The sequence below is a fragment of the Lethenteron reissneri genome, chromosome 23 (genome assembly GCF_015708825.2).
Source record: "Lethenteron reissneri isolate LAM-NWPU_2019-01 chromosome 23, ASM1570882v1, whole genome shotgun sequence".
Taxonomy (NCBI): Eukaryota; Metazoa; Chordata; class Hyperoartia; order Petromyzontiformes; family Petromyzontidae; genus Lethenteron; species Lethenteron reissneri.
Window position 1 is genome coordinate 278,291 of NC_083801.1, and position 26,669 is coordinate 304,959.

At 48.5% G+C, this 26,669-nt stretch overlaps 1 protein-coding gene across 2 annotated transcripts in view; it reads left to right on the plus strand.

Moving 5' to 3' along the window:
• The first annotated feature begins 4,674 nt into the window (after positions 1 to 4,674).
• The window catches only part of LOC133345797 (protein mono-ADP-ribosyltransferase PARP14-like), a 103,537-nt gene continuing 81,542 nt past the window's right edge, over positions 4,675 to 26,669 (plus strand). The window contains exons 1-5 of one of the 2 annotated variants that reach the window (XM_061556778.1): positions 4,675 to 4,962; positions 13,570 to 13,736; positions 14,199 to 14,262; positions 15,384 to 15,569; positions 17,473 to 17,736. In XM_061556778.1, the coding sequence (XP_061412762.1) occupies positions 15,443 to 15,569; positions 17,473 to 17,736 (391 nt within the window). In that variant the 5' untranslated portion in view covers positions 4,675 to 4,962; positions 13,570 to 13,736; positions 14,199 to 14,262; positions 15,384 to 15,442. The remainder of the gene's footprint in view (positions 4,963 to 13,569; positions 13,737 to 14,198; positions 14,263 to 15,383; positions 15,570 to 17,472; positions 17,737 to 26,669) is intronic. The other variant, XM_061556777.1, reaches the window with a different exon arrangement.

The following is a 26,669-nucleotide window of genomic DNA, read 5'->3' on the forward strand; positions in this document are numbered from 1 at the left end:
CTGACTCTATAGCAGTATTTATCGACTCTATAGCACAAAGCACTCACCTGACAGAGTGGCGTGGTGAGGCTTAGTCCCGTGCAGAGCCTTCGGCCTCGCCTAGATGGCCGAGGTGGCACCTTGGCAGTCTGGGGCTGGGCTGCTACCCCTGCCCCCCCTCCCCCCCAGGCACGATGTCCCCGGCCGCTCAGCAGTAATATCTACAGCCTAGAGTGGTAGCATTTACCTGAGACAGTGAAGAATTTACCTGAGCGTTTAGTTAATTTTTTAGGATTTTGAACGCAAAAGAAAATGTCCCCCTCACTCCCACCGAAGGCGTGCGACTTGGTATGGGCCATCCTCCCCACCAAAGGCGCGTGAGTTGGTATGGTCGTGCACGCGTCATAAATAAATTAATAAAAGCGAAGCGCGCAAAAATAGCACTAAATCGCTAATTAAACTAATTTAAAGTTGACGGATGTGAAAAAGGAATAGCGCTCGCTCACCACGGGGCTTATGGCGTGGTACCTGGCTATTTTTTTTACGTAAACCCCACCGTTGGAGAGCCAAGTGCGCGACCACACACAAACCCCCACACAAACCCACAATCATGATTATGGTTCTCACCTGCTAACTCAACTACAGCATGACCATTTTGCCATCAGCGCGTCGGAACGAGCGTGACAAAGCAAATTATAATTCTATGTATTACTATTGTAGCCATGAAATTATCAATAGCAATGGTACTAATTAATTATTATTAGTGTAATTGTGTGTCCCGGGATAAGGAAGAGAGAACCACAGTGCCAGCTCCGGCGCCATAATGAGCAACAATATAAGTGCGCCTTTCATTGGTCATAGGCTCCCCAACAACAGCCACTCTGAGTAGACACGACGTTTCCCCGTGTAGCTGAGCGTGACCATTCGTGATTTTAAATGGAATGGGGGCAGAATGTACGAGTATTAATTCAAATCAAGTCAAAAACACGAATAGGCGCAGAATCGGCGGGACTTGGACTGGCTTTTAAATGAAATGTTGATTTGTCACGTGAGACGAGTCTTTGTAAAATGATTGAGCTCGTTAGGCTTCGTAGATCAAAATATATTAAGGGTCAAATATTTGAAAGAATATAAACAGACAACAGGGCAAGTTCAACAAAAGTGAGTAAAAAACTGTTCACTTGTATACTGTGTAACACTTGAGTGGAAAGAGATGCCTTTTAGATCAGTGCACATATTCATATGCTGCTGAGCATAGCCTGTACTGAAACAATTTAATTGGACATGACAGAACGTTCTTCCATGCAGCTTTTCATGTGTATTATCTGTTTTCAATTTGCTTGCATTTTTATATTATGCTTGTGGTGATCTCTGTGTATGACGAAGACTAATAAAGTGTCTACTCTCGAATCATGTACAACAGCTCAAACTTGAACATGTGACATGCCCTGTGCTTGCTCGCTTTTCTACAGGCTGGACATTATCTGGACCTAGAAGCTGAGTCACGGTACACGTCGCCCGTGTGCTTATCCCCAATCCAATTAAGGCACAACTTACCCCATTTTTTGCCCAGCAAAACTTAAACCAATGCACTCTCCAGCAAGTTCTCCCATATAGTCTCTTAGAAAATCAGCAGGTCCTTTTGCACCGCTGTTCATAACTAATACACGTACTGTGGGTTTATGGATATTACAATATGCATAGCTTTACATTTCATACAATTTAGTTTTTTGTAATGTATTGTTCATAAGGCATTTCATATTATTCCAAGTTAAATTATTTAATTGAATTATTTAATTGAAATTAAGCATTTGGCTCTGGCTTGGCTACCCCAACAAAGGTTATACTATATAGGTCGTAAAGGAGCTATAAAGATTTGTATTTTTTTCTGTAAATTATTTTTATTGATTCAACCACGGTGGGAGAGGGGGAGATGTACAACTTCCGCCACAGGTCAGTGGTGCATATTGGGATTGGCGACACAATTTCAACCGAGAAGATGGATACAAACTGAGCAATCATTGGAAGGACGTCATATACCAGTTTAAGTCATAATTGGCTATGATGTTCCCATCCTACCACCTTCCGATTTTAGTTGTGCTTTCACGCCCATTTCAAACTTGCGCTTTCACAGTCACTTCGCGCACCGACCCCTTGGTTGCTGCTCTGCTATCTGCCATTAACATGCTAATCTCTCTTTAACATGCTAATTTTCACCTGGCAGGCCCTTTGGTGGAAAACGAACCACCGCCGGGTTGGCTGCCGAACACTTACATTATCATTGGCTGCTGACATTTGGGCTACGCCCATTTCAAACCCTTATTAACAGTTTGCCTTGGAAGCTAACCCCCCTTTTCCTGAAGACGAACGCTTGCGTTGCGATCGAAACGTCATAGCTTTCTGTTATTTTTTGATAATTTTCTTTGAACCTATCTACGTGACTTTACCGAAAAACCCAAGAATAAGAGCTACATCGTTCAGAGGGGCCTTCCCTGGTAAAATAAAAAAGAGTAAAAAAGTCAAATAGACACACCTGGCACCTCACCACCTAGTAGACACTCACCAGACACATTACTCCCCTGAAACGCAGCAGTCTCACGACACCACACATTAATGCATTTCACCACTACGTTGCACTCCCGACACCACACAACGACACTGCACCACACCACTACCCCATACTCCTACACTACACCCCTACACCACACCACTATACTGCACCACACCACTACATTATACTACTACACTACGACACTATCCATTATTTATTGGGTTAGATCATGTAAATATAAATATGTTAAACCCGCCACCACCCGACACAGCTAATTATTAAGGTTCGTCACGAAACAAAATATGCCAATTAGATACTAGTACAGCACACAGGTGTGTTGGAGAGGAAACCCATAATATTTTCATTTGAGTAGGATGGTAATTATAATACAACCAGCCTCATCGGACGACAGCCAGAATTGTGGAGAAATCTTCCTCCTGTTTCGGTCTTAAATAGAGGGGTCATTTGTGATGTTGTCACTTGTGAGTCAATCAGGTGTGAAGACCAGACGGGGGGGTGAATGTATTCACATAAATTACAATGGATATATATCATTGGATGGGTTATTCGCAGATAATCAACATAGATAATGTGTATTATGTATGTATATTATATATGTACATTCTGCCGTTTGTGGGTCCAAACAATATCCCAATACCTGTTATCGGCTGCTCACAGTTCATCACCATCGACATATGGTGACCTGTATATGCATGCAAACACATTCCTGCGGAGGGAGCTGGTAGGAACGTTGGGTTGCTCGGTCAATGGCCAGGGTCAACGGCGGCGTGGTGTATTCCTCAAATATGGCCGACTGTGAGGGCGGGCACAAGCCGGCGTGAGTAGGTTAAACGTTGAGTTTTATAAGGGCACCACGGGGTGACCAGCCCCTCCCCACCCAGCCCCACCCCTCCCACCCCCCACCCAGCCCCACCCTCCCCACTCAGCCCCTCCCCACATTCCCCTCCCCACCCAGCCCCTCCCCACCCTCCCCACCCAGCCCCTCCCCACCCTCCCCTCTCTACCCAGCCCCACCCCTCCCATTTTTGGATGTACGACGGACGGACACAATAATCCCATGTGGGCTGGTGTAACCAGGAGGTTCCTACCAGTATTATACACTTCCAAGCAGCACTAAGCTGGTAGCTATCATAACTTTTAAAATAAAAATTTCTCTCAATTTCAATAGATTATCTGGTCGCGAAAGCCATACTACTACACTATTACACGACTATAGTACACACTACTTGTGTTACACTACCACACACTTTCATTGCACCACACAGCCACACCACAGAACTTCACTCTTCCCTTGCTCACTTATTTTCCCCAGATTCACTCATTCCTTCATTTGATTTATTTGTGCACATAAGCTCGTTAGCGAAGCGCTGTTTTGTATTTTGTGCTCCACATATTACAGTGTCGCTCATAAATCGACACTGTAATGGCGTAGAAAAACATGTTTATTTTTTCTTGCACACCCTCAGACTAAGGGCTTTCAAACGAAAACAAATTTGTGCCCCTAGTTATAAAACCGTAAATTTGTATAAAGTTTGAAAAAGTTCGTTCAAACAAAAAAGCAAAATACAGGGATGAGATTGTATATACAGTATATTTAGTAGGTTCAGTAAAATGAGGCCTCTGGCTTTGCTACCATTGCAAAGGTTATAGTGATATAGTCTGTGGGTGTGCAGGAAGTGAGGCGCTGTGGTTTGCTTTTTTAACTGTTCACATTCCTCAGCCCTTGCATGCCCATGCCATCTAAACCATTCTTGTATTATGTCGTTTTTAAAACTATGTTAAGTGCCTTGAGCAAAGGTGCTCTGCCATTGTGAGTGTCCTGGTCAAACCCGTTTACGAAAAAGTACATGGAAATCTTCGTTTTTTGTAAGGGTGTTAATATGCTTTTCGCTACTATTTTGGCTGTATTTTAACAGGAAACTAGTTTTATAGTAGTCAAAAACATTTACAATTTCTAAGTAGGGAGAGTAGATGGTGTTCATGTGCATGATTTCTCGGCAGCGTCATATTCAGAAGATAATTTGTTCCAGCCCACGTAATCAAGACGTGTTTTCTGAGAAATGACTGTCGTAAGAAACGCAATACGTCACGTAAACCTGATGGTATACATTAGAAAAAACCTCCCCAAAGAATACATTATTTCACGAATGTCCACCGCCTTGGCAACCTCGCAACGATAACCTTGGGGAATAGCCCAGGTAGAGATGGATAGTTGCTCTGCCACAAAAGAAAACGTAGAAGAAGAACTGGATATAGAAATAAGTGGCCTCGATAAAAATGAGAAGACGGCGGAGATAAAGCTGCTAAAATACTTCCAAAGCAAGCGCTTATCAAATGGTGGCGAATGCAGGCTTCTAACTTGGCTGCCGGGGAACAGAGTGCGTCTTCGCTTCATGACAGCGGATGGTAAGGTCACCAAACCAAGCATATGTGATTTAAACGATGACAAACCCTATATCTTCGAGTTAATACACAATGCATAATAAATAGTAGTTATCTGATAAAGTACTGTATTGCATAGTATACAATAGTTTTACATAGCGATGAAGGCTGCAATTCTACTTATTGATATTCACCATTACATGGTGTTTTTATGTATAATACATGGATGATATTGGTCGCGAAAGCCTACGTTTGTTTTCACGTATTGGAATTAGATTGATATATCTGCGGTTATGTTCATTGATATGTCTACTTCCTCAAAACTGGGTTTGTAATGTTTCAGTTTCCTCCTGCCATGTAGAGTATGTTGTTTCATCCAGCTTATATTTCATTGCTCTTCGTGATCTTTTTAGCTCCCTTATTGATAATCTCGTGAATGTATCTGTCAGTCAGAATTAATGCATCTTCCTCTGTCATTAGTCATGATACGCATTTCCCACGTTCTGTGCTGGATTTTTGTTTTATATATAGCTGGGTCTTTTCTATTGCTGCACCACCAATTAGCAGTTTTGTTGAAGAGTAATGTTCCACTATCCATTCCCAATGAATATTTGTCACCCTGATTCCCCTTCCATTTCATTCCCCCCCCCCCCCCCCTGGGAAGAGGTTGGTTGTTGGTTAAGTTCCCCGCTATCACAACTGCGGAATTCACCTATTTGAGTGCCGACTGCCGACCTACCTGTTACCAGTAGGTTCCCTTCTCTACGCTGTTACAAGATGAATTTTTCTGAATTCAGAATCTTTTTTTTTGGATTTATATTTTCAAATTGGAGGAATCTGATTAGCTATAAAGCTATTTTTCACAGGTGTCCAGTCGAGTCAGGTAATAAAGTTACAACAATGATAACCTGCGATGAGAGGCGTGGGGAACAGTGGCGCAACGGTTAGCGCGCTTATCAAATGGTGGAGAATGCAGGCTTTTAATTTGGCTGCCAGGGAACAGAGTGCGACTTCCCTTCATGACAGCGGATGGTAAGGTCACCGAACCAAGAATATGTTCTTTAAACGATGACAAACCCTAAATCTTCGAGATAATACACAATACATAATAAACAGTAGTTAGCAGATAAAGTACTGTATCGATTAGTATACAATAGTTTTACATAACGATGAAGGCTGCAACTCTACTTATTGATATTCACCATTACATGGTGTTTTTATGTATAATACATGGATGATGATATTGGTCGCGAAAGCCTACGTGTGTTTTTACGTATTGGAATTAGATTGATATATCTGCGGTTTCGTAAATTGATATGTCTACTTCCTCAAAACTGGATTTGTACGGTTTCAGTTTCCTCCTGCCACGTAGAGTATGTTGTTTTCATCCAGTTTATATTTCATAGCTCTTAGTTTTTTTTACCTGCCTCATTGATAATGTCGTGAATGTATCTGTCAGAATTAAAGCACAGTTCTGTCATTAGCCATGATACGCATTTCCCACGTTTTATGCGGGATATTTTGTTATATATAACTGGGTCTTTTCAATTGCTGCACCACCATTTAGCAGTTTTGTTGAGGTTAAATGTTCCACTATCCATTCCCAATGAATATTTGTCCCCCTCATTCCCCTTCCATTTGATCTGCCCCCTCCTGGGAAGAGATTGGTTGTTGGTTAAGTTCCCCGCTATCACAACTGCGGAATTCACCTATTTGAGCACTGACTGTCGACCGACCTGTTACCAATTGGTTCCCTTCTTCACGCTGTTACAAGATTCATTTTTCTCAATTCTGAATATTTTTTTCGGATTTGTTTTAATTGGAGAAATCCGATGAGCTATACAGCTCTTTTTAACAGGTGTTCAGTATTGGTCAGGTAATACAGGTAGGAACAAGGTTCCACACTGCCCACCAGGGATTATTTGTCTGTCTGACTGTCGTGCATACATATATATTATAAACAGCTCTTTGGTGGAGACCTACTGCCGGGTACGGAGAGGGGAGGTGCCCAAGGGAGGAGGGTCAGGGGAGGGGCCTAAGGAAGGGGGGAGTCAGGAGAGGGGCCTGAGGGGGGGGCGTCAGAGGAGGGGCCTAAGGGAGGGGGGGTCAGGGGAGGGGCCTAAGGATATGGGGGGTGGTCAGGGGAGGGGCCTAAGGGAAGGGGGGTCAGGGGAGGGGCCTAAGGATGTGGGGGGTTGGTCAGGGGAGGGGCCTAAGGATATGGGGGGTGGTCAGGGGAGGGGCCCAAGGGAGGGTGGGTCAGCGGAGGGGCCTGAGGGAGGGGGGGTCAGGGGAGGGGCCTAAGGGAGGGGGGGTAAGGGGAGGGGCCTAAGCAAGGGGCCGATAGTTAAGGGGGCTGGCTACCTGGCTGGCTTACTGGCTGGCTGCCCCACCAGAGCCCTCCCATTGGCTCGGGGGCACCGACCAATGGGAGCGGTGGGTTGAGGTTGGTAGAGGGGGGCACCGCCGCGACTCGGGCCAATGAGGAGAAGGGCGATGTTTCATTCACAAAATGGAACTGGGGGATGGTGGCTCCATTCATAAAATGGAAGCCTTGAAAAGAAAAAAGCGGATCCTTTTGCCTCGTGTTTCTTTCAACATTCCCAGCCTTAAGGTGATTCAGTTGGGGGTGGGAGGGGTGGGGCTGGGTGGAGAGGGGCTGGGTGGGGAGGGTGGGGCTGGGTGGGGAGGGTTTGGCTGCGTGGGGAGGGTGGGGAGAGTTGGGCTGGGTGGGGAGGGTGGGGAGGGTTGGGCTGGGTGGGGAGGGTGGGGAGGGTGGGGCTGGGTGGGGCGGGTGAGGGTGGGGCTTGGTGGGGAGGGTGAGGGTGGGGCTTGGTGGGGAGGGTGAGCGTGGGGCTGGGTGGGGAGGGTGAGGGTGGGGCTGGGTGGTGAGGGTGGGGCTGGGTGGGGAGGGTGAGGGTGGGGCTGGGTGGGGAGGGTGGGGCTGAGTAGGGAGGGTGGGGCTGGGTGGGGAGGGTGGGGCTGGGTGGGGAGGGTGAGGGTGGGGCTGGGTGGGGAGGGTGAGGGTGGGGCTGGGTGGGGAGGGTGAGGGTGGGGCTGGGTGGGGAGGGTGAGGGTGGGGCTGGGTGGGGAGGGTGAGGGTGGGGCTGGGTGGGGAGGGGGAGGGTGGGGCTGGGTGGGGAGGGTTGGGCTGGGTGGGGAGGGTGGGGGAGGGTGAGGTGGGGCTGGGTGGGGAGGGTGAGGGTGGGGCTGGGCGGGGAGGGTGAGGGTGGGGCTGGGCGGGGAGGGTGAGGATGGGGCTGGGCGGGGAGGGTGAGGGTGGGGTTGGGTGGGGCTGGGTGGGGAGGGTGGGGTTGGGTGAGGGTGGGGCTGGGTGGGGAGGGTGGGGTTTGGTGAGGGTGGGGCTAGGTCGGGAGGGTGGGGCTGGGTGGGGCTGGGTGGGGAGGGTGGGGTTGGGTGGGGAGGGTTGGGTTGGGTGGGGAGGGTGGGGTTGGGTGGGGCTGGGTGGGGAGGGTGGTGTTGGGTGGGGCTGGGTGGGGAGGGTGGGGTTGGGTGGGGCTGGGTGGGGAGGGTGGGGCAGGGTGGGGAGGGTGGGGTTGGGTGGGGCTGGGTGAGGAGAGTGGGGTTGGGTGGGGCTGGGTGGGGAGGGTGGGGTTGGGTGGGGAGGGTGGGGCTGGGTGGGGAGGGTGGGGTTGGGTGGGGCTGGGTGGGGAGGGTGGGGAGGGTGGGGAGGGTGGGGCTGGGTGGGGAGGGTGGGGTTGGGTGGGGAGGGTGGGGTTAGGTGGGGCTGGGTGGGGAGGGTGGGGTTGGGTGGGGCTGGGTGGGGAGGGTGGGGAGGGTGGGGCTGGGTGGGGAGGGTGGGGTTGGGTGGGGCTAGGTGAGGAGGGTGGGGTTTGGTGGGGCTAGGTGGGCTGGGTGGGGAGGGTGGGGCTGGGTGGGAGGGTGGGGTTGGGTGGGGCTGGGTGGGGAGGGTGGGGTTGGCTGGGGCTGGGTGGGGAGGTTGGGGTTGGGTGGGGCTGGGTGGGGTTGGGTGGGGCTGGGTGGGGAGGGTGGGGTTGGGTGGGGCTGGGTGGGGAGGGTGGGGTTGGGTGGGGCTGGGTGGAGAGGGTGGAGTTGGGTGGGGTTGGGTGGGGAGGGTGGGGTTGGGTGGGGCTGGGTGGGGCTGGGTTGGGAGGGTGGGGTTGGGTAGGGAGGGTGGGGTTTGGTTGGGAGGGTGGGGCTGGGTGGGGCTGGGTGGGAAGGGTGGGGCTGGGTGGGGCTGGGTGGGTCACCCCGTGGTGCCCTTATTAAACTCATAATTTAACCTGCGCACTACACTATACACGACACGATACACTACACTTATACAGGTAGTAACAGCTTCCACACTGCCCACCAGGGATTATTTGCCTGGCTGTCGTGCACAAATGCGCTGTCCAACCAAGTTCCTACCTGCCCACTCCGAAGGAACATGTTTGAGTATTAGCCGGGACGGCTACATTTTTTATTACGCGGGGGAGGGGGGGTTGAGGAATGACATGATGACACCTGCTGGTTAGAAAAGGGAAGCACGGACACAGGCACCACTAAAACAACATCCAATCCGAAAGAGAGGGATCTGGGCCAAAGGTAAGGGGCGGGGCTGGACGGGATGCTCCGGGAACCTGCGCAAAGGACCATGATAGGGCGTGGCCAGAGGCGGAGCCTAGCTGCGCCTGCGGGAATATAAGCGGGGGTGGAGGACTCGGGGTTCATGTGTAGAGTCTTGGGTTCGGACTGCGTCACTGCTCGCCGTCATCTCTCTCCGTCGTCCGGCCACGTGGAAGACCTCCTGTGGGGTTCCATCACCCTTCCCGGCCCACTGCCAGCCAGCGACGAAGCCGAGAGTGGATGGTGGAACCACGTCGTGTGATCGACGGTGTGTGTAGCTCAGGGGTGGGCAAACTTTTTCACTTGCGGGCCACAATGGGTTCTAAAAATTGACAGAGGGGCCGGGCCAGGAACAGATGGATGGAGTGTTTGTGTGAACTAATATAAATGACATGTAAAAATGATTACATGAAAGGAATTGGCCTTTAACAGGTAGCAAAGCATTTATTTGCAAGGCAATTTAACAAATTGCACGAACATGAACAATACAAAAACATGTCGTAACGTGACTGATCAAACATCATGAAAACATCTGAGGCCTGCGCCCAAACCAATTACCTCACTTGAACTTCTTTATTATCTACATTAACAGGTTAGAGCAGCCACGCAGGCTGTGTGATAGAGATTTAGCTCCAACCTCGCTGCAGCAACACAATCACTTTCAGTTTCAGTGGGAACAGTGTTGTTGATCTCCCATTTTTGCCAGTGCATCCAAGTCTGGAGTTATTTTGGTTGTGGCAATTCTCAGGATAGATCGGAGGTGCTGATCCGTTAACTTTGATCTGTGACGGGCTTTGTTGGCGTTCATGACGCTGAATGTCTGCTCACACACATAAGTCGAGCCAAACAAAGTCAGTATCTTCTGTGCAGTCCTCCGGAGGTTTGGAAACGTGGCTCTGTTAAGTGAAGCATAAAAGTCATTCAGTTTAACAGAGTTGAACTTCTCCTTTAGGACGGAGTCAGACTGAAGATCTATCAGTTCCAACTGCAGCTCCTGTGGTGCTGTTTCAGGGTCTTGTGACAGGGGACAGGACACCAGCTGAAGTGACTGTTCAATGTTTTCGAAATCAGAGAACCTATGGCAGAATTCTCCGTGCAGGTCCTCAAGTGATTTGCTGTATTTTTTTGCGTTTCGCAGTGCCTCTTCCTGCATGGCAAGTGTGGGGAAATGAGCGAAAGATTTGTTCGCAATTTGTCTGGAGAACAAAGTGAGCTTGGATTTGAAGGCTTTCACATGTTTGTACATGTCGTGAACAAACTGATATTTCCCCTGCAGTTTCACATTCAGCTCATTCATGTGTGAAAATATGTCCACAGCAAACGCAAAGTCACTAAGCCAGTTCTTGTCGCTTAGCTCAGGGAATTCGTCAGATTTCCCCATCAACTCCAAAAATGCGATGATATCTTCTTTCAGCTCCCACACTCGTTGTAACACTTTCCACAAACTTAACCAGCGGACATGAGAGTGGTACAGCAAGTCCTGATGATCCGCATCAGTTTCCTCCAGGAACGTAATAAACTGACGGTGCTGAAGTCTCCTTGCTCGTATAAAGTTCATAAGTTTTACGACTGGATTCACGACATGATTAAGCTGCAATACAGACTTACACAGGGATTCCTGATGGATGATGCAGTGAAGGAAAATAATATCCTGGATAGGATTTTCCTCTTTCACTTTATCCTGGATTCTTTTCAACAGCCCAACATTTTTTCCAGTTAAATTTGGCGATCCATCCGTTGTGACATTGACAAGTTTACTCCAAGGTAGCGTCATTCTTTCGATGACAGCAGATACCTGGTTATACAAGTTTTCTCCCCGCGTTGTTCCTTTCAGGGACTCCATGGTCAAAAACTCCTCTGTTATCGCAAAACTGTCGTCAATGCCTCGGATAAAAATTAGGAGCTGAGCAGTGTCTTTTACGTCCGTACTTTCATCCAGTGCTAGTGAATATAATTCAAAGGAATCAGACTTTTTGTTTAATTGACTGGCTATATTTTTATCAATCAGTTCCACACGGCGAGTCACAGTCCTGCGTGATAAACTGACTTTTTCAAATTTGCTTTTGATCTCCGGACACAAGATGTCTGCTGTCTGTACCATGTATTCTTTTACAAACTTGCCTTCGGCGAAAGTGGTAATGAGTGGTAATGTTGGTGAGAAGAAGTTTTTAAAAAAAATTTAAATCGAAGTGAAGAAGAAAATTATTGAAAAGTTTGTATAATTAATGATTTTTCAAACTTTAATTATGTTTTCTGTGCTTAAAACTCTTTAAAAAAACTGTGGGGTCTAGAACGGACTCGTGAAATTCGGAGAGAAATCGGAGTTAAGTTTTGTTTGTTTTGTTGAATTACACAAAGCGTAACAGTTATGTATATAACTTTTGTTATATAAAATTCCTAGTAAGATATTAATTTTGTGATGTAGTCATACCCCTCCCCCTCATTCAAGCCGTAATTTAGAGAACGAAAGCGCTGAGTACGTAAATCGCTAACATATGATCAGTTAATCTCTTCTCGCATCATTCATACGATGATGCGGTGAAGTAAACGTTCATACGATATTACAGTGAATGCTTCCAAAAACATTACTGTACCCAAATATTACTGTTAACTTACTTTCAATAGAAACATGAATTGGTCATACGAATATTCTCTCTCTCTCCCGGTCAAAGTGCGCCATCTATTGGGGAAATGGGGGCATTACAGGAGGAAGGTCTAATTTAATTTAATAATATTTGGACAAGTTCGGCGGGCCGGATTAAAAAGCACAACGGGCCGTATACGGCCCACGGGCCGTACTTTGCCCATGTCTGGTGTAGCTAGTAGAGCGCTAACATTTAAGTGTTGTACCGTAATGAGAAGAAAGGTTGGCTTGTGCTGTGCCGTGTGTGAATAAAATAGGAAGTGCCCTCTACACGACGAGTCGTGGAAGTCGCTCATTACACATCATTAATTTATCATATCCTAACTTGAATGGGCGGCCTTAAGGCTTGCCCCACGTCAGGCACCATCCATGCATATGTAGTAGGTTCCAGGAGACTTGGACGACGTAGTTGGAGGCACACTTATTTATTAAGCACAAAGTACATAACAGGCCGAGATGTACAACACTCGAAGGGGTATCGGCCCCTTCACCCGTCTAACTGGGAGTTCAACACTCTATGTCACAGCTAGCCTACTCCTCGGTCCTCCACTACTGGGCTAGGGGAGGCTAGCTAACCCAGCCCTGGTTAAGCTGGGATTACGCCACCCTGAGTCCCCAGACCGGCTCTTACAAGAGCATCGGCTCTGGGCTCTTGGGGCCACGCCACTGGCTTGCCCTGGTCGGTCCTGAGAAGGACAGCGATTCAGGGGCGTCCCAGGGCCTATCTAGCAGGTCTTCTTGCTTCACTGGTTAAGGCTGAACACTCAACCCCGAGCCCTCCGGCTCACCGCCTTATATAGCAACTCCCCCACTGAGGGGTGGGCCGTGGGGGATCCCAGCTCCGTGTCAGCCCCCCAGGCTCAACGATGCGGACGTGGATGTAAGCACTTCTCGGCGTACAGGCATAACCACGCCCAGTGTGTTTGTTTGCCCTCCGTAACACCTCTACACATACCACAATTTCCTTTTTAGCTATCGCATATCCCAGCTTGGCAAACTCCATCCATGCACTGGAAACCGTAGCAAGGCATTTCTCTCAGACTGCCTGGATAAATCACCAGCATAGGAGAGGTGTTGGGTTGAGGGCTAGCTTTCCTAATCAGGCTAGTCCCTTGTGTGGTATGTTTGAAGTTTAGGTAACGGTTATGGTCTCCACCCATCCTGGTATCCACTCTGCGGCCTTTTAGCCACTGTTGGCTCCAGTGATGGCTTTCTTGTTGCTGGCAAAGGAAGGCTTTCCCTGAGCTGGGATCCCAGCAGCAATGCCTTCATGAGCGTGGCAGGAGAGCAGCTCCTGTGAGCCGTGTCATTACCAGTTGCATAGATAATAACTTAGTCTGATATCTATGTTACAAATAATGGACACTTATTTGTTCTTTGTCTCTGCTTCCTGTGTGCATAGTGCTGGAGCGGGTGTTAAAGAAGCCGGAACATGTGCTGGAAATCAGAAATGAGAAATATAAGCTGTCAGTGAGTCGCTGTTGTGGAAATGGACAGAATGAACCTCTGGTATCAGTCTCTGCCAAGCAAATAGATGAGGAGCCTGCTAATTTCGACAGTCTGGCACAGGTAATTGTGAATGCTTTTTACTTCATGGATTTCAAAATACTTTTTGTTTTATATTTGCAAATATATCCATATAAAAGTTGTGAATGTAATGTTTTATTTCGATTTAAAGCTTTCGTGACTGCAGGGATTCATCTTCTTGGTTCTTTCGGTAAAGTCACGTAGAAGGGAAGTAATAAAATAATAAAAATAAAACATAATAAAATAATTCTCACGACGTTTCGGCCACAACACAAGCAGCCGTCCTCAGGTGAAAACCAGGTCTTAGAGTCGCGGCATCTCTTCAGAAAGGTGAGAGACTCTTGCATTGTGGCCGAAACGTCGTGAGAATTATTTTATTATGTTTTATTTTTATTATTTTATTACTTCCCTTCTACGTGACTTTACCGAAAGAACCAAGAAGATGTAATGTTTTACTTTCAATACTGTAATTCATTATTTTTTTTTTTGCATTTTCTCCATTAGGATCATTTGAAAAATAAAAGACAAACAATAATTACTGAAGTTAGTAGCAACACTTCACATCAATGTAAGTGAAAATAATTGTTACTTGCAAAGTTGTGTTTTTTACATTGGTTTAAGCTATATGACAACATTTTGTTAAATTACAATTTTAAATGTGTACATTATAAAATTGCCTGATAAACATGCTACACAGTAAACATCAAAGACTATATTACACATGAATAAACAATACATATTTTTATGCAATTAAAAAGAATGCTATACACTTGTGAGTTTAGGTTATGGCTATCACCTCTAAAAGAGGACATTTGTTCAGGAACATTATATATATTTTGTAGAAAGTGTATATACCTCTTTCCTGCAGTATACAGGGTGGGCCATATGTACCTGATTTGTTTTGCCTATAACTTTTGAAAAAGTAAATAAAAACACAAACTCTAAATGATAAAAAAACGTTAATTCATGGAAATTCGATACAATTATTTATGCATCCCAAAACCTGCATTTTGGTTTTTTGACGAAGCCGCTATTGTGAAAATGAGCTTCATCTGACATCTTTACATTTTTAATGAAAGCATTGTCTTGGTCTGCAATTTCCATGAAAGAACGTGAGTAGTCTAGGCGGCTTTCATGGTCTCTGGGCTGTAATTCATGCACCAGCTGAATCTCATATGGAAAAAGATTCCAGGATTCGTGACAGCGATCGTTGTGCGATCCCCAATTGAGCGGAGCGTCTCTTTGTCGAAGTTTCATGGTTTTCATTGACACTCTCCCTTACTTGGTCAATAGAAGTCGGAGATCGACTGGTTCGACGTCTGCCAATGCTTTGCATCCACCTTGTTCCTGATTCCCGAAATCGGGAAATCAACACCCAAATATGGTGCAGAGTTGGAGCCGTTTGGGACTTAAATAATCTGTGATTGTCTCTCTCTGTTGAAATAATCCAACAATTGTTTCTGAAACAAATGTTAACTTTTCTTGCACACTGCTGAGGTGTATACTGGTTCATCATAAACTTCCAGGCTTCTTTATTTCTGCAATTTTTTTTTTTACACAAAAGTCCGCTATTTCAAATCACGTACTTACTTATGGCTCATCCTGTATATATAAAGGCTATGCAACAGGAGTCTAAAAAACATTGGGTTGTTCTGGATGAAACACGAGCTATGCATGTTTTTTTTTCAGCACTGCAAAATGAAGGAATAGAATCTTCTGAAATAAAAACTGCCATCAGAGTGGAGAAGATGGCCAACCTGGATATGAAAGTTCTCCTGATGTACTTTGAAAGTGAAAGGTGGTCTGGTGGAGGAGAAATTGCAAATGAGGAAGAAATGGATCAGTACTGGGTTTTGACCTTCAAAGATGAAGCAGGTATATATTATTCGTGCTTTCGTTTAAATAAATTATATTGCAATTGTAACAAGTTTGAAAATAATCACATGTGTATTTTATCACTATTTGATCACCACTGAATATAAAACAATAAACGTCGAACTCAGATTATAAATGTTGTGGATTTACTCTTCAACACACCGGCGTGCTGTACTAGTAACTAATTGGCATGTTCTGTTTACTTTACAAACCTTACTAATTGGTTGTCGGGTGGTGGAGGGTTTAACGACATTTATATTTACGCGATCTAACCCATAAAACCTATATGATGGAAAACAAGTTTTGATTGGAGTGACACATACCTGGTCACGTTCAACTGAAAAAAAGTGAATGATAATTAGTTCTTAATTCAGCCAAAACAGTCTGTACCTCTGGTCTGTGAATTATTTTGGTGCACCACATTCACCTCACCTTATATTTGCCCTTCTTATGCAATAAAAATGCTCATGGGTCAAAAAGATATGATACAATATTGGGATTATTAGGGTTAGAAATATATTTTACTCTAGTGATAGTGCCTTAAACTGATAACTAATCCTAGCAAACCTAGTTGCATTCCACAAAATAATGTTGAGAAATTAACCCCTGATATCCTGCAATTATGGCAAAACCGCAATACCACAGTGCCTCCCATCATTTTGGAGGAATACTTGCAGGGATAATTTTGTTCCTCAACGCTGGTTTCTTAACACATCACCCAGAGAACTTCCACCGCCTCATACTCGCGTATTTTGAAATGGCTCCGTCTTGTTCTTATACCTGGTTGAGGTTGTCGGCCAGTACTTGATCCACTATTTTAAACTTTTGCTGTAATTAGTGTGTCCTCCAATGGTAGCTGTACCTGTAATGAGGGTACCCCGGGAAAATAGTTTTCCACTGGCTGGTCACCTGATAGTGCAAAGACTTGAACTTAATGCTTTGGGTAGGCTGCCTTATTAGCAGGTGTATTACCTTCGCGTAAATATTTCTACGTCGTTAATCCCGCCACCACCCGACACAGCCAATTAGTAAGGTTTGTCACGTGGCAGGTTTAATGATACATTTATATATTTACGTGATCTAGCCCAAAAAACCTTTATTATGGATATTGGTCGCAAAAGCCTACGTTTTAAACTACCTTAGAGTATTTTTTTATACTGGCTCATGACTGGAGGGAGCTCCAAGCATATGATTTCTGGGCACATTGGTGAGGCCATGTTCGGGAATAGAGTAGCCATTGGCTGTAGGTCCGTGGCTGCCAGTAAAGTGACAGACCACGGGGATGTAGGCGAGCCAGCAGAAAATATTCAGTTGGCAGAATTTGGCCTGCAGCTCAGGAATGGGGGTGCCAGGATGTACGGCAAAGACTCGGAAGGGCAGCACAGGTGAGTGATGTTATGGTAGATCAGCTGGAAGCTTTGCCAGATGTGGAAAAGACCCAGGCTAACAGACGACAAAGCAAGGCTGCTCCGTAGCCATCGGCTGCTGTCGAAGCTGCCCTCACCAACACTTCCGTTACTACTATTACGTGACTGCTACTGTTAGTGCTATTGCTGCCTTGTACTGGTGTTGCTCCTGATGCTGTTAGTGCTGCAGTAACCATTAAAAAAAATAACAGTAAATGCCGAAGGGTAGATATTTGGGAAAAAATTTTTTCATTTGCAAATACTTTTTGGCAACCCTTTGATCAATTAGGCCAGTTTTGAAAGGCGTATGTTTTCTTCTAATAGTAACTTCATCCTCCAGGTTTATTCATATTGGATCATTTTTGTGAGTTAGTGTCCCCCATCCACCCAATTAAAATTAATAGACAGACCTAATACAATTGTATGATGTTCATATTCATTGGCATTTATAATAACTTTACTGACATATATTTTACTTTTATTTCATTTGTATACAGTGTCTCATCGGGTTTTGTCCCGCTCCGACCACGAGGTGAACAATATCCCATTGGTGTGTTCAGCATTTATCAAAAACCCCATAATGCAAATTTCAAAAGCAATTCCACGTGATCCAAAGAGGGTACTGCTGAGTGGATTTATCAAGCCAGTGGAAAAACACTTCCTTGCGTTATATGTGGAGGCCTGCAGTTGCATTCGTGAATTTCAAATAGAGGACACCGACAACAACACTTCTAAAGTTATTACCTTCTTGACCAACATTGGTAAGTAGGTGACTTATTTTATAACACTGATCATTTTATGACACCTACCATTTTAAGGGTGATCCTGACCTACTCACACTGGCGCTTGGGTTTTATTTGTGAATATTAGGAAGGTGGCTCCTTTTGCAAATAGTGTAATGCTTACTGTGGTGGGTGGCGAGACATTAGGCGGGCATGGCATTGGGAGGGAGATGAGCAATACAATAAGTCCTCATTTAACGCGGTAGACAGGTTACCGTAAAGTTCTGTGTCAAGTGAAAAATGTGCTAAGTGAAATCATTTCTCCGTAAAAAATGTAATGATAAAGTTTGCCTATATATTATGTACGAGGCACACAGGAAGATGGCGGGACAAATGACAGAGGTTTACTGTATCATTAAGCGTACTGTATTGTAACGCTCAGCCGCGCAGCTCAGAAAGCGCGCTATAACGGTATGTACGGTCCGCGTCATAGCGGGCACTTTCTGCGTTGTGTTAAAAGCGTTCACTAATGGAAGAACCACATTGTAGCGAAAACGCGTTAACCGAGGACTTACCATAGAGAGGACAGTGATGGGTGATAAGAGTGAGGAGAGAGAATGAAAATAAGTGAGGGGAGAAAAATGGATCACAATAAAGGGTGAGACGTGGTTAACAAGAGCAATTGGGGAGTGTGGCAGTCAAGCGAACGGAGGTGATTTTTAGTGGAGGTTAGGCACAATATAGTACAGTATTTCATATTTTATTAAAAAAAAACAATCACCTATTACAACGGGATAAATAAATTGCTGCTTTTTATTTATGTTATATTTGGCTTGTGGGCACACCTTCAGCATTATACGTTTTCGAGATGATGTACTTATTTGATGCTTTCCTTTCATTTCCTTCGTTCAACAGGGAAGGTCATGGTTAAAGCACTGCTATATATGCGGAATTGTTTTTTTTTGTCGTGGGTTTGCAGTTTTTTTGTTTTAATTGGAGGCCACTTATTCCTCTTTAGGCCCCACCCCTTCCTGTTTTTATATTTAGGCTCTGCCTTTTCCTCGAGACACAGGCGCTTGGGCTTGTTTTAGGGTTCCTCTTGGTTCTTTCGGTAAAGTCACGTAGAAGGGAAATAATAAAATAATAAAAATAAAACATAATAAAATAATAAAAATAAAACATAATAAAATCATTCTCACGACGTTTCGGCCACAACGCAAGCAGCCGTCCTCAGGTGAAGAACAGGTCTGTCGCTGTCTTTCCGACAGAGGAAGATGACTTGGGGGCTGGGAATAGGTTAGAGGCGTGCGAAGGAACCGGTTGGGGTGGAGGCAGTGGAAGAGAAAAAGCAATAGAGAATAGAAAGGACCTGAGGGCTGAGCGAAAGGTGGAAAGCGAGGCTGAGAGTCTGATGTGGAGTGGGAGTTTATTCCAGTGCAACTGGGCAAGAAGAGAGAAAGAACAAAAGCGAGACTGGGCGCAAGGAGGTGATGGAAAAGTGAGAAGACGGGAATATTGAGATTGAAGGGAGCATGAAGGGACATACATAAATGAGAGAAGAGAGGTATGGCGGGGCAAGACCGTGCACAGGTTTGAATACTAGAGTGAGGAATTTTAAAAGACAGCATTGGTAGACAGGAAGCCACTGAAGTTGTTGAAGGAGAGGAGAGCAGTGAGATGCAGAGGTGGGACAAAGTCATTGTTATGCAAGTCCAAGTCGAGTCTGAAGTCATCAAATTCATGACTCGAGTCTGACTCGAGTCCAAGTCACATGACTCGAGTCCACACCTCAGAGGTGGGACAAAGTCATTGTTATGCAAGTCCAAGTCGAGTCTGAAGTCATCAAATTCATGACTCGAGTCTGACTCGAGTCCAAGTCACATGACTCGAGTCCACACCTCTGGTGAGATGTGTATGGAAGGTTGAGTACAGTCCGTGCAGCTGCGTTTTGGATGTGTTGGAGAGGGATAAAGGCGTAAGCAGGGAGACCGACCAGGAGTCAGTTACAGTAATCCAGACAATTGAAGGCAAGGGAGTGTATGAGGAGTTTGGCAGCAGTGGTAGTAATGAGTGGGCAGATTTTCTTAATGTTGTACAGATAGTCATGGCATCTGCAAGTGGTGTTGGCAATGTGGGAAGTGAAGGAGAGAGTGGAATCGAAGGCAATACCGAGATTTAGGGCAGTAGAGTTTGGGGAGAGGCTATGGGGGAAGAAATAAATGGAGGGTGCAGGGGGTGGTGAGCGAGAGGATGGAAAGAAGCACTGAGGCTTTGGAAGGATTTAGGGAAAGGAATTTTTTGGTCATCCATGCTTGTATGGCTGTCAGATGCGGAGGGATAGATCGGGGGTGAATGATTTGTGGGAGAAGAACATTTGAGTATTATCGGCAAAGAGCTGATAGGAGATATCAAAGGAAGAAATAATAGACTCTAGGGGAGATGTATATACGAGAACAGAAGGGCACCAAGTACCGAGCCCTGGGGAACACCAACCATGAGGGGGGTGGTGGAGGAAGAGCAGTGGTTGAAAGAGACAGTCGATGAATGAGAAGTCAGGTAGGAATGGATCCAAGAAAGCGGGGTGTCAGAGATGCTGAGTTTGGAGAGAGTGGATAGGAGGATGGAGTGGTCGAGGGTGTCGAAAGCAGAAAACAGATCGAGAAAGATAAGGACGGAGGAAAGACCGGAGTGACGCGAGTTGGCCAGGTGATTGTGGATGTGAAGGAGGGCGGTTTCAGTGGAATGGAGAGGGCGGAACCCAGACTGATGGAGGGGATACAGTGAGTTGGAAGAGATGTAGGATGAGAGGCAAGATTGGGCTAAGTGTTCAGTGAGTTTGGATAAATAAGGAAGCAAAGAAATAGGGCGATATAGTGCAGGGACAGAAGGTTTTTTGAGAAGCGGTATGATGATGGCGCTTTTTATAAAAGTTGGAGAAGATTCCGGAAAAGAGGGAAAAGTTAAAGAGAGCCAAGGGAAATGGAATAATCGTGGGGAGAAGGGACGGAAGAATGGAAGGCGTAAGGGGATCGAGGGAGGAAAATATGTGGCGGGTTTTTGAGATGTTGGGAGACAGCTCCAGGATGGAAACGGCAGAGAAGGCATTTAAGGAATAAGTAGTACGGATGAATGTGGAGGGGTGAGTAGGTGCAGGGATATCAATAGCTTTTGCAGTGATCATGGAGAAGCTGATGTGGGTGATCTTGTTCATGAAGTAGTTGGAGAGGACCCAGGAGTGGGGGCAGAAGAGGAAGTTGCAGGAGCAGTAGAAGACGGAAGGAGCAGAGAGTTTAGCACATTGAAGGGTAGAGCAGGGTGTGGATATAGGGTGGAATTGAGGGAAAGAAAGTATGATTGGCAAGAAGCCTCCAGGGCCGAAGTGTGATTTGAAAGGAGGGAATTATATGAGGAGCGTGAGCTATAGGTTGGTGGAGTCCTGCAGATGCGCTCTGCTTTGCGCACCAGCCGGCACTGCGACTTGAGCGCTGGTGAAAACCAAGAAGATGGGGGCATTGCGGTGGGTGGAAGGGGATCATAGGTGCAAGCGCATCCAAAGAGGAACAAAGTACTAAATTTAGGACAGAAAAAGCAGTGTCGGGGTGCATATAGGAGAAATCAGAGATTGGTGGAAGCGATGAGGAAACCAAGTGCGCAGTGGTCAAGGGAGCGTAGATTGTGGCAGAGGCATGGGGGTGTGGGGCAAGGCGGGAAAGTTGGGGGAGGAGGGAACTAAGAGTGTCACAGTCAATAGTAAGTGATCGGATGGAGGGCATGGTTTAACTAGAGGATTGAAGATGGGTTAATTAAAGGATTGAAGATAAGATCGAGTGTGCTACCCGAGCAATGAGTAGGAGGAGAGGGGATACACTATAGGTCGAAGGTTAAAGTCGCCCAGTAGGATTATTGGAGAAGAGGTTGGAAAGAGAGTTGAGAGAAGACAGTCTAGATCATTGAATAAACTGGAACTCGGAGAACAGTAAACGATCAGGAAGGAATTTGAGTGGGGTAATGAGAAAGAGGAAAATTTTAATTCGAAAGAGAAAAAGGTGGTGAGGGAATCGGATATGGTCGAGGGGATCCAGGAGGAGGGGATGAGCAGCCGAACGCCGCCACCAGACTTTCCAGAGGGACGTGGTGAGTGGGAAGCACCAGCGGCAGTGGCTGGCAGTGGCTGGAAGTGGAGCCCCAGATGCAAAGCCCTGGTGTAGGTCTGTGGGCCAGGGTTCACTTGCATGACCACCAGCGGCAGGACAATGCCAGCAGCACCAGTGACTGCCAAGTCGCCGCACGGCGACAGCCACACGGAGACCGCAGGCGCGTGGCCCCACATCGCAGAGCGCGACGCATGCCCACCGGTGTAGGCGGCCCAGCATGCGGGCAAGCGCCACTAGCCAAAAGCACCACCCAGCCATGTGCATGCACAGAGTGAGCGCCCACGGCCCATCGGCCGGACCCCATCGCAAGGCTGAGCAGACAGCCGCACGTTGCGAGGATAATGCCTCACCCATGCCGCAGACGCATAGGCCCCATAGAGGCGAAGGCTTCATAGCGCCGCAGCCTCGACCAGAAGTCGCCCAGCATACTCGCCTGAACAGCCCATCGGCCATGCAGGATGGCAAGGTGGTGGCACACCCGGCCTGGTTTTTGCAAAGGCCCCGGGGCGGCCCTGACGGCAGGGCGCCGCGGTGGAGGAGCCACCCGACATCGCTCTAAGTGTGAGCCGTCTGTCCCACAAGGTGACGAGGTTGCCGCACCCACATCATGGAAATGTGAAGCCACAATAGCCAATGAGGAGTTACCAGATCATCAGCATACATAACATATTTGACCAATAGGGAGTTATTCCTTGACTACACACAGGCATTACTCAGTCTCCCATTGTATCTGTACCAGATGTAAATTGCTCCAGTATAGCCCAGGAAAGTATTTCAAACTACGTGGTCAAAGAAGATGTTAAATCGTGTAGGGGCCAGAGGACATCCCTGTCACGCCCCAAGGTGAACAGCAAAGGCCTCCGACTCCCAGCGAGTAGCTTTACCTGGGCCTGCCCACCATCATGAAGGTCCCTATATGATTGTGAGCATAGGGTCTGGGACTGCGTAAGCATGAAAAATTACCCAGAGCCATGGCCTATTGAAATTATCAAAGGAATTGACCAGGTCAATAAAGCAAATATATAGGTCCTGTTCAAATTCTTTACACCTTTGCTGTCGCAGATGGACAGAGAATATGGCAACCCAGTCCGAAACCACATTGGAGCTCCACAAGCCTATCCTCAGTGTCTGGCAAGGCAATGTTGAATAATCCTTGCCAGGACCTTTAACAGCACACTGAGGAAGTTGTACTTATGTGTTTGCAACAATAACCACCAGGGCATCCTTATGTAATAAGCAAGCGCCATCTCCTGCATAATTGAGGGGTTACACTTTATATACTGTCAGACAGTTCATGCCTTATCAGTAGTGGGGTTCTATCTGGGGGAAAGGTTAATGGGCGGAGCTAGTATGGAAGCCTCTGGAACGTTCTCAAAGGTTTCTAGAGGGGCGTGGCCAGAGGCGAGACTTAGCCTTGGAAAAGGGAATATAAGCAGGGGGTAGCGGCAGGTTCGGGGTTGGTGGTTGAAGATCGAAGAGGAGCTCCCCGTCACTGCTGCCCCGCCATCTCCACCAGCCACGTGGCGGCTTGACCTCCAGCCGCTCAGCCGCTACCCAGCACGCTGCCAGTCGGCGGTGCGGTGGAGAGCGGGGTGAGCGCTACGTGGCGCGGGGTGAGCGCCACGTGGCGCGAGGAACGACGGCATCCGCAGAACGAGAAGAGTCGTGGCTGTGAAAGAACCTTTAATAAATATTAAATAAATATTAAATAAAGTTCTGCCATGTCAGAGCCACTTATGACACTTACAATCCTGCAGCACCTATTCTGTGGACTATATGGTTGTGATAACGTCATATAAGGCAACCTGCAAACAAATGGCACCCTCCCTCAGCAGATCACTTGAGAGGTAATTTCTGCCTAGCGCTTTTCCTGGTTTCAGGCTCTGGATCGCCCTTAGCGTTTCTTCAACTGAAGGCACATCAGCCAGCCACTCACAGGGTTAGACTCCTTTCCAGGCACCACATTTTCTGTAAGGTTAACCACACCTAGCCCCATGTTTTCATCTAAGTGGAGGGGTTTCTTGTCCCCAAGACCTCACAGAAATCTTCATAAAACCTGAAAACTTGTTCCTGCGGGTCAAAGATAAGATACTCATTCATTAAGGATGGTAATAGTTGTGATGCTGCAAGTCACTTTTTTATGTAAATAAATCGTGACTTGAGATTGCATGCTCTTGAGGCAGTTTCTCTCTCCTTAGCAACCTGTAACAAACCACTCATCTTTGTGATGCTGCATGTCTCTCCAACCTATGAGGGAAGGCTGCAGTAAGCTTCCTTATTCTCGGACGAGGGATGTTGTAGATGGTGGGAGTGGACCTGCTGCTTTCTCAGCTTGTCAGAACACCTCCAAAACTCAGAGTCTCTGGGGAGGTCGGGACCATGTGTTGAGGAGTGGAGTGCTGATGTCAGGTCACACTCGCCTCGGGGGAATGCCGTCAGGGTAAAGTGACGTCATGCCCCCGGGGGTATTTGAGGGAAGACCCGTGACGTGGAAGGGGTCTTCGCCGGAAGTCAGAGGAGTGAGTGATAGGGAAGTAGGGGGCTCCGGGATAGAGGGTAGAGAGCCAGGCTAAAGGGCTGCTTTACCCGGCTGTCCGAGTTGGCTGAACCCTCGGTCAGTGCTGTGGGAAGAGCCTGATAGCCTGGTGGGGTGTAGGGAACTCCCAGTACCCTTCCCCTGGGGAGATTAGTTAAGATCCCTTGTGTTAACCCCTTCCCCTGAGTTAGGCGTAAGCCCTGAATAAACAAGTTGGCGTCAGCCCCTACACGACCGGCTTCAGCGTCCTTTTTTACCACGCAACAACTGGCTTCCGTACGCGCCGAGATGTCAAAATCAGGCGCGAAATGGAAGAACATGCCTGGCGTACCTCCGGTGGAGGAGGACGAAGCTGCGGCTGGCTTGGCGGAGACCCCGGGGTACGGGGCCCCGGAGACACGCCCCGGAGAGGTGGCCCGGCTGGGGCCAGAGGAGGCGGCGACTGGGGCAGCTGCGGCGCTGCCAGCTGACGCCTGGCGCATCATGGCAGCCCAACTGGAGCTGCTCCAGTGGTCAGTGGCTCAGCTCACCGTCGCGCTGGTGGAAGTGGGAGCGCGCACACACGTCGCGGGCGGGGGGACGCGCGATCGGCGTGATTTGGCCAACGTCGCGCTTCCCGCCGTGACTCCGGCTCCCGCCACTTTCGCACTGGCTGCGCCGGAGCAGGGCGCCGCCATTTTTTCCGCGCCGTCACCGGTCGGACGCCATTTTTTCCGTGACGCCGCCGGTGGGCGCCATGGGTTATGCGACGCCGCAAGTCGCCGCCATGACAGGTGCCCATGAGCGCTTGCGCTCCGTACGTCGCTGCGGATGTCGCGGCGGGCTCGCCGCGGGCCAGGGCGGTGGAGGCGGCTGTGGCCGCCGACGCTGGTCGGGGGGTGGAGCTGCCGCTGCCTGCCGGGGCCGCCGGGGCTCCACGTTCGGGCGCGGGGGCTGCGGCCGCGTTGACACCGGCGACCGCCGCTACAGGTGGGTGTGCGTCGGGGGGGGGGGGGGGGGGGGGCGGCTCACCTGCGTCGGCTGCCCCCTGTCGAACCGTTTGTGGCTACGGGTGGGGACTGGACAGACTTCCAGGCCCGCTTCGTGGTGGCCTACCATTCGGTGCACTGGCCCTATTAGCGCTGCCCACATGCTTGGACGCTAGGACCTTGCAGACCTTTTTGGGCATTTCACCAGCGCTAAAGTCCACGCTGCGGTCCGCCTTTGATCAAATGGCTGCGGTCTATGAGCCACCATCTGCGGCGCGACTCAAGTTCATGGCACGCCGGCGGGAGGAGGGGGAGTCTCCTTTCGCTTTTCGCTGCTCCCTTCTTGCGCTGGCTCAGGCCGCATACCCAGACGTGGAGGGGGCCGCGATGGACTCCCTGGCGTTGGACAGGCTGCTGGATCTCGCGGGGAGTTAGGAGTCGCTCTGTCCATTGCGGCAGAGTCCGAGATTACATTGTTGGCCGTCGCCCAGAACATTCAAGTTCAACTGGCGCTGCGGCGTCCTCGGGCGATGGCAGCGTGCGCGGGTGCTCCAGCACCAGCGGATGTGGTGGCGGGCCGGGAGGAAGAGGCTCTCGTGGCAGCGGCGACCTACGATCGCCGCGGGGTCAGCGGATCTGCTCGCCGGAGAGGGGCGGGGCGAGCGGCTCCTTCCCGTTCGCAAGTCCGGGGGCGGGTAACTTGCTTCCGTTGTGGCCAGCTGGGCCATTTCAAGAGGGGGTGCAACAACGCCCCCGGGGCCTACACCAAGGCCTCTCCTCCCGCAGACGTCCCTCCAGCGGCGGGACCTCCCGAGCACCAGGCAAGTCGCGACGCATCCATCGCACGGCCGCTCCCTTCACCTCAGGCATCTCACAGGGTTAGGGTCCATCTTCACGGGCCCATCTCTGGGGGGTCCGACTCGGGGGTCGCGGAAGTATGGTCGACGACTGGATGGCCCAGACGGACTCGCCAGTGGCGGGCCCTCACACATCGCGTGGTGGCTGCTGCTGCCGGGTCCTCGGCCATGCTGGGGCGCGTGCAGGGGGTCGAGGTACGGATCCTGGTGGATACGGGGGCGTCCGCCTACCATGGTGTCCGAGGCCGTTTCTCGATCGCTGCCGCGCAGTGTGGGGCCGTTGCGGCCGGTTCGGGGAGCATGCGTGGCTGCAAACGGTAGCAGCTTGGGTATTTTGGGCCATGTTATTGCATCTGTGGTGATCGGGGAGATCGCGTTGCGGGGACCCATGTTGGTCTCCAAGGCTTTGGCGGTGCCATGTCTATTGGGCACGGATTTTTTGGCCAGAATGCCCGTT